Source organism: Tamandua tetradactyla, chromosome 20 (assembly GCF_023851605.1).
Source record: "Tamandua tetradactyla isolate mTamTet1 chromosome 20, mTamTet1.pri, whole genome shotgun sequence".
NCBI classification, from domain to species: domain Eukaryota; kingdom Metazoa; phylum Chordata; class Mammalia; order Pilosa; family Myrmecophagidae; genus Tamandua; species Tamandua tetradactyla.
The window spans coordinates 29,794,235-29,808,010 of record NC_135346.1 but is presented as its reverse complement, the minus strand read 5'-3'; the positions used below and the strand labels follow the sequence as shown (position 1 = coordinate 29,808,010).

General features: G+C 40.3%; 1 protein-coding gene across 1 annotated transcript in view; it reads left to right on the top strand.

The window, feature by feature from the left end:
- SH3TC2 (SH3 domain and tetratricopeptide repeats 2) overlaps positions 1-13,776 on the top strand; it is a 91,657-nt gene that overhangs the window by 34,098 nt on the left and 43,783 nt on the right. Inside the window, exons 2-7 of the mRNA XM_077137367.1 lie at positions 245-343; positions 3,776-3,903; positions 7,512-7,617; positions 9,281-9,424; positions 10,652-10,853; positions 11,563-11,636. Of these exons, the coding sequence (XP_076993482.1) occupies positions 245-343; positions 3,776-3,903; positions 7,512-7,617; positions 9,281-9,424; positions 10,652-10,853; positions 11,563-11,636 (753 nt within the window). The remainder of the gene's footprint in view (positions 1-244; positions 344-3,775; positions 3,904-7,511; positions 7,618-9,280; positions 9,425-10,651; positions 10,854-11,562; positions 11,637-13,776) is intronic.

Genomic DNA, 13,776 nt, shown 5'->3' with positions numbered 1-13,776 from the left:
CCATGCTGTTAGTAAGATACACAAGGCTTATGTAGGTTCAGTATATATTGAATACATACAGTGTACTAAGCTGTGGGATTCAGTCTAATCTGTGATGGGAATCTGTTTTTTTTTTTTAAATAAAATGGGAACACCAAGGCTGTTGTTGGATTAACATAGCCTGTATGACTTTGACAACAGTTGAACTAATTATAAGGCTTTGACCCACTCTCACAAATGATCTTTCATTTTTTATCTCCTCCAGGTAAAGAAACTCCTTCCAGGGATCCAACAACATCAAGTGAGTTTATATCCTCACCAGAATATAAAGAAAAATGTTTCCTGCGGCAGAACATGACACCAGGTATTTAAATCCCAAAGATTTTATAGCTTTTATGTAGAGAATTCTGAATGCCTCCTTAAAACTGCCATCTGTAGACTCTTCCCATCACATGCCTTCTAGACACCACCACAAATGCATCTTTGCAGGCATAACTATGACTATGACATTTGTTTGCTCACAAATCTTCTATGGCTACCCAATTGCCTATAAGATTAATTTAAACCTTTTCAGGCTGAATCACAAAGCTTCACAATCTGCAGTGTTTTAAGTGCTCCATATACATTTGTTGTATTAATGCAAGTATATAATGTTAGGCTTTAAGATGCTAGAAGGCAGGAGTAATTCTTTTGACTAATTATGTTTTGCATATGGTACCTAAAACAGTTACTTGCATATAATTGGTGCCCAGAAAATGTTTGATAAATACATGAACAGTTGAATGAATATGTGAAGGTCACATTTATATTCTATGTAGTGCCTAAGTATTTTATACATAGTACATTTTCAAGAAATATTTGCCACATAAATGGATTAGTGAATGAAGGGTTAAATTTGCGGGATGAGATTGATTTGGCAAAAAGGCATCTGTCTTTACCATGTATGAATCTTTCAGAAGCAGGAAAAGATTTTGGAAATTAATGTGAAAAAAACTCTTTTTCTCAATACACGTCCCTCACAATATGCCCCTTAAGAGAACTCAGTGAAGCCCATGAAGAGAGAGGAGTCATAGGAGAGGGTCACACCTGAGCTGAACCCTGTACCTGAAACTCTTAGGACAAACCTGTGGGAGACTTGGTTTCTGTGGCCCAGTGACAGTGATACTTTTTGAGAATGAATCATGGGAAGGCTGCTCTACATGTTCTCCATGATCTCATCCTCACATGCTCATCTGTCTGAGATGGTGTCAAACTCCCCTCTCTCCCCTCCCATAGAGCAGGTGAGAAACAGAGTTTCAGAGAGGGAGGTGTCTTGCCCATGGCCACACAGCTAATACGTGGTAGGGAAGGGACTCCAACCTGGACCTTGCTCCTCACCATGATGTTCCTTGTCCTCTCCAAAAATGCATAAATTATAGATTGTGGAAAAGATTTACATCATGAATGTTGTTCAGGACATAAACCAGGCTGAGAGATGTTGTATAAATGTCATACCAGGCTCTTTCTTTTCCCCTTTCAAATTCTGTCAAACCGAATGGTTGTCAGTGAGAAAACCTTGCCCTTTATTTCTTGCTACTGTGTCAATCTGCTCATTGGTCTGTCTGCTCCGAAAAAAGCTGAATCACCATCTGTTGTTTCATGAACGCTGTGGAGTCAGCATTTTGCTTTATCGATGCCTGAAGGCTAATCAACAAAGGGTTCTGTAGGTGAAGCCAAACCAACTTGAGGCTGAACTTGTCCATATTTTAGCATTTTTTACTATGATACTGCTTCCAGGAATGCATGGAGTGACAGCCTCTCCTCTGTGTAGAAGAGTCGCAGAATCAATCAGACATATTACCACAATCACAGGCTCAATTCTCAAGAGGATTAAAATATGACAAAAAAACACTTTACACTAAAATGAGAGAGGACTTGATTCATTCGCCTTCCCAGAGGCTCTGTCCTGAACATCAATTCCCACTGGTTGAGATTTCAAAAGCAATTTGCTTATTATAATCTGGGTATTTTGAATTCTATATAAATGGTTCACTGAAAGAATACCAGTCAGGAGGGGCTATTGAGAGTTTGGTTTCGGCTTTGGAATGATGGGAGGGCTGGGGTTTAGGGAAAACGAGTCACAGAATCAGTTAGTGCCAAAGTTAATATAGGTATGACCAGATGAGGGCAGTCAAGAGCAGTAATTGTTGGAGCACTCAAAGGGGCAGATAATGATGGCAACAGCTAACACTCAATTTGTTTATGAATATTTAATATGTACCAGACACGGAGCAAAAGCTTTATATGCATAATCTCATTTCGTAAGCCTCTTAAGACTCCTCTGAGGTAGGTACTATAATCACCATTTTGCTAATGAGACAAGTGAAGCATAGAGGTAATTAATTGTCCAGGGTGGCACAGTTAGCAAGGGATGGAATCGAGTCTCGAGCCTGAGTCTGTGTGACTTTCCCTCCCCTGGGCTTCTCCTTTGTGCTGTAGGTCCTCCTAGAGATCGGTGTGCAGTGAAGCTACCAGATGGAGATTCGGACTCGGGCCAGTGTTGGCAAAATGAAGTTGAGGGGTTTGGGTGAGATTAGAATACAGGCCAGGGAGGAAGGGAGGGGGACAAACATCCATCCAAAGTTCACATCAAAGCCAGGTCAGTTGAGCATGTCATACAGCAGCTAGTCAGCAGCTACTGCCTTTTCAGGATTTCCAGGTCAAAGACAGGCCTTTTACAGGTAGGGGTCCAGGGCTGCTGTGTGGACCCAGGCTGACACAAAAGGGGCCGGCTCTGCTGTGCTCAGGAATTTACAAAGGCTCTGGTAACTTTGGGCCAGAAGAGTGATCTGAATAATCTTCGTGAATAAACAGGAAGAATAATCATGCAAACACCTTCCTGGTTTATTGCATTTGATAACATTAATGGAGTTGATATTTATTGTCTAAAGAAGACATATTGCAAAGTGCAATTATATGAGGAACCTCCTCAGTGTGGCCTTTCCTGATAACACCATCCAAAGACAGACCCTGCCCTCCAGCTGCTCCAGCATTGTGTCTCACTACCCTATGACCTCTGTTTCATGGCATTTTTCTCATCTGAAATTATTGTGTTCATATCATTAGTTACTTGTCAGGTAGAACATAAGCTCCATGAGAACGGGGGCCATGACTGTATTGCTCCCTGCTGTATCCCCAGCACCTAAATCAACTTTTGGCTCACAGGAGGCCCTTAATAAGTATTTGTTGAATAAATGTCCATTTTGAGAAAAAAATTAGAGATAAAATTTTGTCTTATCCAGTTGCACTGATAAAATTAATAAATACATTGGGAAGAAGAAGTAGGTTAGAGACAATGTTAAATGACAATGAGAGATTGTATGTATAATTCATAAAAGTATATAATACCTATTACATACTTTAAGTTTGATGTGTAAATACATTTCCTCAAAATGGATAAAGGAGTACTCATTCAAGACATCCACAAATTATATATGTCATAGGTGATTCTGTGCCAACTGTGCCAGGCAGGGAGGAATAAACCCTGCACAAAGCAGAAGTAACCAATGCCATTGAAAGCATCAACTCCCAGGATTCCAGAACTCTCCCAGTTTTCAGCTTCTTTTTTTTTTTCTTTCCTGGGGAGGCCAGTTTAAGTGGGGGAGGCTCTTAGAGGATAATTGAGACCACCTCTAACCTTTAATTAAAGGTTATTTGGGGTTTAAATAATCAGGTATGGGAAACATTGGGGGCTTGTCTAATTTTCATCCCTTTATGGCATTTCTGGCCTGATCCTCCTCCCTCTGTGATCTTTCAGATCTGGTGCTCTCCTTCTGTGTGAAGAGCCGCTCCAGAAGGTGTGTAAATGGCCCTTTGCAGGAAGCTGCCAGGAGGAGGCTCTGGGCACTGGAGAATGAGAACCAGGAGGTGCAGGCACTGTTTAAGGTGAGTCTTGGCAGAGATGGCATTTAACTCAGTGGCCTGGGCTCTGTGCCCATCCTCTGTGGGATCCCCAGCACCAAGGACAGTTCCTGGACCAAGCAGGGGCCTCACTGACTAAATGAAGGATATGTAAATATCCTCTGCTTAGCAAGAATGGGCAAACACTTGTAGGGTCAAAGTAAAAAACTTGGTTTCAAATCTGCCACCATTAATTGCATGATCTTTTGGCAAGTTAATTAACTCTATAAAATGGAAATCATTATAATGCCTATCTCATTAAGTAGACTTTTTAAAAGTGCCAACATTGTCAATACAAAAATAATAAATGCAAACGTTAGGATGAAAGGAGGGAAAGGCAATAAAGCAAATAAATCAATTCCTTTTCTTTCATAGGGGGTAGATAATATCTTAAGTTGCTAAACTGAGGAAGAAGAGTATGATCAAATTATTTACAGTTTAGGAGATACCTTCTAGGAGAACTAGATTCAGAAATGGCAAAAAGTTGCCACTAGAGGTAGGGGAAGGAGAATATTACATTAAAAATTCTAGTTGTTTTAGTTATTAATTTGAGAAAAGTACTTCATAAATATTGGCTAAAGGATTTTTTTTTTCCTTTTCTTATAATCCCTGGAGTTCAGGAACTTGGAGGCAATGACTACTAATTGGAACAATAGAATTTCCTGGCAAGCTGGGCAGGGGCTTCAGCTAGGCAAACTTGCAACAGGGTTAAAGCTGAAGCCTGGAGTCAGCTGCATCTGTGGTCCATCCAGGGTTTGGCAGTTTACCAGCAAGTGACCTTGGGCAAATTACTGAACCTCTCTCTATTCCCACTTCCTTGACTGTAAAACAGGGATAATACTGTTTTTCATTAAATCCAAATGCCATTGATTATAAAATGCATCATTTTTAAGTGCCGTTTTTGATGGTTATGGTGAGAGTTAAATGAAGTATTGCTAGGCAAGCTTTAGGTGAAGTGCCTGGTCTGTAGTAAACCTTCCATAAATCAATTTTTTACTTCCTTCCCTGTCTACTTGCATCTACATCCTCCAGGGATCTGGGTCCTTCTGGGGCAGTGTGGCATCTGTTCCCCAAAATTCTGATCTCTCTGAACTGGCGGCTTCTTCCTTTGGACCTTCTATCCTCTTCTCTGTTTTCCCCCAGGTTCCCTCGAAGGGACTTTAGAATGAGCTCTAGATATAATCAACTTCAGAAGCTTGGACAAACAGCAGAGAAAGACTTTAGGGGGAAATCTTGGTAGTGAATTGGGCCTGTTTTTAAAAGACTTTTTTTTTTTTTAACATGCATAAAAATAGGGATTTGCGGGCCTCTTTTTGTTCTCCTGGTGAGCATGTAAATTGGGACAGCCCTTTTGGAGAACAGTTTGGACCCTAGCATCTAAGGACTAAAAATATGCATATCCTTGCACTCTCCAAATATATTTTTCAGAATTACTTATATGTAAACAAGCAAGGATGTGCACAAAGATTTAGCTGTGAGAATGTTTATGACAGTTTTGTGTAAGATTCTTTAAAAATTAAAACAACCCAAATGTTAAACCATAGGAAAATGATAGAATAAATTGTGTTAATGCCCAATGACATATGTAACTATTAAGAATAATGTAGTCTATTTAATGACGTGGGAAGTGCTTCATAAAATATTTTCTAGAGACAAAAAGATTACAGAACAATTTATGTGTATGATTCTGTTTATATAAAAATAGCTGTATAGAAAAAAGACTGAACATTAATACATGAAGTTGTTAGCATTGATCTTCTCTAGGAGAAGGGATGTTTGGTGATTTTTACTTTTGTGTGCTTTGATTTTTCTATTTGCCACCTTTATAAAAATAATCATTATACATAGATTCACAATCAGTTGGCTTCCAAGGTGATCCATTCTCCCCCTCCACACCTTTTTTTCCCTAGGCACAACTAATAGGACTCTGTACACCATAACTTGCACCCTGCTTCTTTTGTTGCTGCTGTTATTCCATTTAGCAGTATATATTTGGAGCTGCATCAGTCAACAAAGCGCTTCTTCATTTTTTTTTATGGTTGCATACCATAATATTCCATTGCATGGAGTAACCAAAATTCATTTGAACCAGTCTTTTACTGATGGACATTTTAGGTTGTTCCCAGTTAGGTTTGCTTATTTATTTATTTATTTTTAGTGATTTAAAAATAAATGCCAGCAAAAAAAAAAAAAAAAAAATCCCTGCCATCTGACAGTGTTTCACAAAGCTAAACATAGGCCTACCATATTATCCAGCAATTGTACTCATAGGTATTTATCCAAATGATTTGAGAACTATGTCCACACAAAACCTACACATGGATGGTTATAGCAGCTATATTCATAATTGCCCCAGATTGAAGGACCAAAGTGTCCTTAGAAAGGTGAAACAAACCATGGTGCATCCATCCAACATGGTATTATTCAGTAATAAAAAGAAATGAGCTATTAAGCCACAAAAGATGTAAAGGACCCTGTGCTGGTTTGAAATGGTTATGTACCCCAGAAAAGCCATGCTCTACTAATCCAATCTTGTGGGCTTAGACTTTATTGTGGGTGGGACCTTTTGATTAAATTATCCCCATGGAAATGTGACTCTGCCCATTTAAGTTGGGTCTTAATTAGCTTACTGGAGTCCTTTAAGAAGGGAACATTTTGGAAAAAGCTCAGACACAGATGCTTGTAGATGCCGAGAGAGCTGTTTGAATCAGAAGCTGGAAGAGAAGGACAGCAGATGTTGCCATGTGCCTTTCCATGTGACAGAAATTCTGGGACGCGATCGGCCTTTTTGGGGTAAAAGTATCCTCATGCTGGTGCCTTATTTTCAAGGCCTCAGAACTGTAAATTTGTAATCTAATAAATCCTTTTTGTAAAAGCCAGTTCAGGGCAGTGTGACGGTGGCTCAGTGGCAGAATTCTCACCTGCCATGCTGGAGACTTGGGTTTGATTCCCTGTGCCTGCCCATGCAAAAAAAAAGAAAAAGAAAAAGAAAAAAAAAAGCCAATCTATTTCTAGTATATTGTATTCTGGCAGCATTAGCAAACTGCTACTGCTAAATGAAAGAAGCCAATCTGAAAAAACTATATACTGTATGACTCCAACCATATGACATTCTGGAAAAGGAAAAACTACAGAGGCATGAAAAGATCAGTGGTTGCTTGGGACTTGGAGATGGGGGATGGGGAAGGATAAATAGGTGGAGCACAGGGGGCTTTTAGGGCAGTGAAACAGTTCTGTATGCTGCTATAGTGGTGGATACATGGGATTATACATGTGTCAGAACTGTAAACACAAAGAGTGAATGGTAATGCAAACTATGGACTTGACTTAATGATGCCTCAACATTGGTTCATCAATTGTACTTCACTAATGCAAGATGTTAATAATTGGGGAAATTGTGATCAGGGAATAGAAGGAATGTATGATTTCTCTGTATTTTCTGCAAACCTAAAACTGCTCTTAACAGAAAGTCTATTAATAAAAATAATCTATACCACAATCAATAAGCCTGTGCAAGTCATTCTGTACATATGTGAGCTTGTTAACAGGACATTTCAGTTATCCCAGGCTGACCTGTTGTCCTCTTTCTTCAGGATCTCTCTGCAAGGTTGGTGAGTATCCAGTCCCAGAAGGCTCAGTTCCTCATCACCTTCAAGACCCTCGAGGAAATCTGGAAGTTCTGCACCTACCTGAGCTTAGGTGTGCCACGGAGCAGGCTGGTAGAGGAGCAGCTACTTCACGGTCCAGCCAATTTTTAGGGCTTGACATCAAAACGTTGGTCTGGCTCTGATAGTGAGAAGGAGTGGAGTCCTGAAATGGACAGTCAACTTTGCAAAATATTAGAAACTGCCTGGAAATTAATCAAAAGCAAATATTAACTACCACTCTAAAATGCCATGCGATGAAGTTGGTGTCTTTGTCTTTAGGGAGATCCTTTTTTTTTTTTATTAGATAATCAATCAATTGGCAAATACTTATTAGTCATGTACTAAATTCAAAGTACTGAGATAGATGCAAAGTTGACAGTTAAAAAAAAGAAGAGCTAGCTTGAGTAAGACAAAAATAGGAAGTTCTAGATACTTTATCCCAAGTATTCGGAAAAGAGTCATAGAAGACAGGGAAATGATCTGCTTTTAGCAGCCTCGGGCTATAGGGTTTTCCAGAAGGGAAATAAAGACATTGGGGTGCAGCACTAGTACCACAGTGATTAGAACTGGTTCACCCACCTCCAGGGAGAATAAATTAGGATGCTGAAGTTCTGGTTACAAAGCAGAGCTTTGACTTTGCTAGTCCAGCAAATCAAGGTGAAGTCACTTGATTGGTTGTATGTTTACATCTCCCAGAGATGGAGTGGACTTTCACAGTAAGTGATGTTATGCAGGAGTGGAGGGTCAAAATGCCTCACGGAGAGGGGGGTACCTTCTAGTAGATTTGGTGATTTTCTTATCTCCACACTACACATCTCTTCCTGTGACTATTAGAGATCTTTGCTAGTCAAAGCGTGGTCCATGGACCAGCAGCTCCGGCATCACGTAGGACTTGTTAGAAAAGCAAACTCCCGCCCCCATCCCAGGCCTACTGAATCAGCGTTTGTTTTTTCATTAGATCCCCAGGTGATTTGTGTTGCTCATTAAAGTTTGAGGAGCACAATTATAGAAGCTACTCTAGTCCTCGATCGGTACAATGGACAGATTTTTGCATCTTATGAGTGGAAGCCGAGAACGAAGCAAAATTTTGATATAATTCATGTTTGTAGGTGTGTTTAAAATAAAATACATGCATTATTGGAATTTGAAATTTTAAAGTTTTTAGTCTGCTTTCAACAAGGCAGAATTTAGTGAGCACTAGGTGAAGAGGAGGTGCGGAGCAGGGCATTGAAGTAAATCTTGACTCCTTTTTGGGTCAAGGAAAAACTCCAGCTAGTGAATCATCAGGGGAACTGAAATATGAATCTCAGGACAGCAGAACTTCAAGGGGAGGACCAGGAACCCCCAAAGTTGGCATTGTAAACTTGAAGATTTCTCCCATGGATGTACTAGAAAAAGGCGAATTGACTTTGGGGGGTGGGGTGGGGTTTGTCTCATTTTGCATTTATGGAGACCCAGAACATTTTGAAAATAGAAAATATCCTTTAAAAATGCCTTGAACTTCCCAAAAGATGTTTAACAAAAATCTGTTCATTCTATATATTTTCTAGTTCCTTCTCCCGAACTTCATGCTCTTTCAATTTCAGTTAAATTGGGTCAGGTTGGGGATCAAAGTCTGGGAGGGAAACTCAACAAGGTGCTTTCTCACTCTTCCATGCTCAGCAAATGCTAGAAGTAATTTATTTTTCTGTAATTTTGTTGGCTTAACCCCTAAGGCTTCGTATCCACGTGTCTGGAGCATCTCCTCTTTGACCACAAGCACTGGCTTAACTGCAGATTGATGGAGGATACGGAGATTCAAGTCTTGGTAGATGATAAACACCTGGAAGCAATATACTTGGGACTCCTGGTCCAGGAAGGTAAGCATGGAGGGGGGGTAGGGATGGGGCTCTTGTTTGAATATTTATTATCAGAGTCTGTTTTTTTTTTTTTTTTTTACATGGGCAGGCACCGGGAATCGAACCCGGGTCCTCTGGCACGGCAGGCAAGCATTCTTGCCTGCTGAGCCACCGTGGCCCACCCATCAGAGTCTGTTTTTGCATTAGATCCCGGGTGATTTGTAACTAGGTTACAAAGGAAGGCTAAAATCATTCAAACATGAAAATATTCTTGAATAAATTGATCTGTTACAATATTACTGCAAACATCTTTCTCAATTTGACGCTAATATTAGATGAACAGCTCTGTTGGTCAATCACTCTCATTATCTGATGTTAGAATCACTTGGGTTATTATTATTATTATTATCATTTAAAGATGCCCAGGCCATGGCTCTATCCAGGCCAATTTAACCTCTGGAGGTAAGGTCCAGGCATTGCTATTTTTAAAAAGTTGCCCAGGTAATTCTAATATGCTTCCAAGATTGGGAATCACTTTTCTAAACATATGCTGTAAATTGATTGTAAAATAAAATTCCATATCTCGAAAAACTTGAAAGCTTTCATGAAGTTGAGCAAAGTGATGTTGATAAACTGCTTGAAACACCCGCCAGTCTGTTCACAAGTGAGGATCTGACCAAGGTTACAACTGACCAGTTAATAACTGAAGTGGACAAGCCTGATGACATGACACATTGAAAGAGCCAGCTTTGTGTAAAGCCCTAGAATATTTTTGCAAAAAATGATTCTCTTTATGATTGCATTGCACAAATTATATATGAACGAAAGAATTTCATATCAAGCTATTATAAAATTTAGTTGAAGAAGCTATATTCACCCAAATTAGCATTATTTATTCTTTTTTTGGTCCTAAGATTATGTGCGAGGTTGCAATTATAACTTAAATTTTATTAAATATAAACATATTTTCACTTCATTTTTTTCAAGGTAAAGTCCCAATCAAACCTTATTTTTATATATTGCACAGAAATGTTGGTGCCTGTTATAAGCGAATTCCTTCTTAAGTGGATTTTTCCTGGTACCGGGTTTCCTGGGATCATACAACCTCCTGTACTGCTTCCCTCTGGGCTGCCTGCACGTATCTCTCGGGAGAAAAATATGTGGACTCTGGATAGAAATGTTGCATGTGTGATAATCTTTTCTTACTTCCTGCTGCTCCGTGGAAATGGCTTTCCTTTTTATCTACAGGCCATTTCTTCTGCAGAGCCACGTGCTCCGTGGCTCAGCCAGCCGAGAAGGAAGGGGAATGTTTGACATTTTGCAAGAACGAGTTAATCTCGGTGAAGACCACCGAGGGAGGGCCCGAGTGGGAAGGTGTGTCCTTGGTGACGGGTCAGCGGGGCCTGGTGCCGGTGTCAGCCCTGGAGCCCTTGCCACTCCCTTTCCACCAGTGAGTAGCCACTGCCTTCTGGGAGAGGGGTAGGCATGCTTTCAGATAGGAGCCTATAAAGCACTAGGGTGGCTTTCATCCTTTGTTGTTTTATTGAAGGTTTGCAGGATTTAATGAAATTGTAGCAACTGTCCATTTTCAATGGACATTGTACTTATGAGGAACATACTCCATGATCTCCAATGTAGCATTTTCTCAAAATATGGACAGGGAACAACTTGCTTCAGAATCAACTAGGGTTTCATTACAAATTTGGAACCCCTAGCTCTCCTCAGACCCACTGAGTCAGAATTTCTTGGGGATGGACTCAGGAGTCTGCACTGAAAGTAAGCTCCTTAAGTGATTTTTTCCACACTAAAGTTTGAGAATCCTTGCTGTAAGCTATGGTAAACTCAAACATTTAGAGTAACAGTAAACATTACACCATGCCATCGACCCCCGCGTGTGGCTCTGGCAGAGATTCTGACAGTGAGAACGTACAGGGGTTGTTTGCTAGCTATTTAACTGACACCCTAATTTCAGTCAAGAAATGTCCCAGGCCTGCTTGTCTCCTTTCTGCAGTGCCCAGTACATAGTTAATCATAAGAGTAGATAACAATACCTACCACCCTACCACTATCATCTCATCACCACTTAATAGTCTGTTCTGCTCATTCTTCTAATTATTTTTTGAAATCCTTGTTTGCAAACCCCATGTTTCCATTGGCAGATGGTTCCTAAAGAATTATCCAGGAAGCTGTGGCCTTCCCAGGAAGAGAGATTGGACAGGCTCCTATCCGATCGGTATGCCTGAGTTGAAAACACAGTATTCTTAGGGAGATAATGTCATCCTGCCTCCTAATTTTGTCTGTAGGTTTGGCATCAGTTGGGGTGAATTTCTGTCTGACTCTGCATCTGACATGATTTAAGGACATCAGTTATGGTCTATCCACGTGGGTTTCCTTGTTTGCAAAACGTGGTGATGTGCTCTCGATCCAGAATCCAGGGTTGTCATTCGAATGCTGATAGGGGCAGGCAGAATGCACAGATGAGTGCGGTGGCCTGGATGGAATTTGCTAGGGATTGGCATGGGGTAGGGGTCGAGGTGGGGTGGGGGAGGAGGAGATCTGTGTGGGCCGAATTAAACATTTTGTGAGCCAAACATGGCTGCTTGTTTTCAATCTCTGATGAAAATGTCTTCTAATTTCTCTTAGAGTTTTGTGAAAGTAACCTTGAACATAGGAAGAGTAAGAGTTCCTGGTATACAGTGGGTACTCAATAAATATTTGTTCAATAAGTGAATTAAATATGTACATGTATGCATTAGTGTGGGCATATACACACACATTTGTAAGTATGTATGTATCTACTGAATAATGAACTTCAATGTTTTCTGGGTGTCTAGAATATACATTTCTTTCGTTTCAGTTTTAGAGCCCCATTTCTATTCTCAGCATAGTACAAAGTGCAATTTTCCAAATTCTAAGCCCAAATAATGCTTTTAACAATAAGGAAACAGAGGGACTTATAGAGTCCAACCACTAGGTCTAATCAATAGTGACCACCGACTAGATTTTTAGCTCTCCAAAGCAGTGTAGTTAGAGATGTGGGCTGTGGAGTCAGCCGTTCTGGGTTTGAATTCTGAGGGCTCCACAACTTAAAGCCTGTGTGACCATGACCAACTCGCATGCCCTCATTAAGCTGCTGCTTTCTCTTCTCTAAAATATGATAATACCCATTTAAAATGCCGTCAAGAAAGGGAAACAAATGGCTTCTATAAGTCACTTAGTACAGTTTCTTTCCCCTTGTAAGTGTTTAATATGTGGTATGTAGCTGCTATTAATCCAGAAAGCATTGGAAATTTCTGACCTTGAAGATGTAATCAAAAGAAACATAACCAGAGTCATTATGAAAAACAAGCCCGTGAGCTTTAGCAGAGGAGCTAAAGCAAACATGGAAGCCGAGGCACATGAGTGCCATTATGACATCCGGGAAGGTCTCAGGGGAAGAGGAGTTTACCGGCAGTTGGAAGACTTAAATTCTAGACCAGTTTTGCCATATATAAGTTCCTTAGACAAATCCCATACCCTCTCTGGGCCTCCATTTTCTCTCTAGAGTTAAGGGGTTCTGATAGTTGCCCTGCTGCCTTTGGGGCCCTAGGGAAGATCTGAGGAAATGGATATAACTGTACCTTGTAAAGTGGACAAAAAGTGTGTCATTACTAGATGTTACTTACGCACCTGAACAAACTGGGTAATTACCATAGTCAGAAGGAGAGTGTCCCAGATCCCTCTGGGTCATCAGCAGTTCTTGATCCCACCCATGGCAAAGAGGCGAACAGTTATTGAGTGTTGGCTAGGTACCAAGCATGGCGCACTCTCTTTGATCCTTCCTAATATTTCTAAGAGGCAGATGTTCTTATTATCCCCATTTTACAGCCAGGAAAACTGAGGGTCATAGTGGATACTAGGCTGAGAGAGGAGAGGTAGAGGCCCGGTATGGTGGTGCCCCATGCTGGTCTGTGTGTGGGTTGGTCCAACAAGATGAAGTGTTCACATGACAGTGACAAAATGTACACGCCAAGACAATGGAGTGAGTTTTCAGTTAGCTAAGATTATTCCATTTTTAGGGTACTCTGAGATTACGTTGACTACATTTGTTAAAATATCTTTCCTTTTTTTTCATTAAAAAAAAACCCATTTAACAAAGCTATACAACAACCTCAGATTCTACAAGTAAAATATCTTTTCTTGTATAAATAAGATGGTGAGAGTGGATGAGAGTTCATTTATTTGAATGTCCTAGTTTAAGCAACTTGAAAAGTCAGGTACATGTATCATTTCTGCCAAACTTTTTTTTTTTGAATTTCAAAGTTTGGGATCCCCTGCTGCTATATCACATTGCAATGTAGCAGAGGGCGCAGCTAGTAGGCCTTATATAGCTG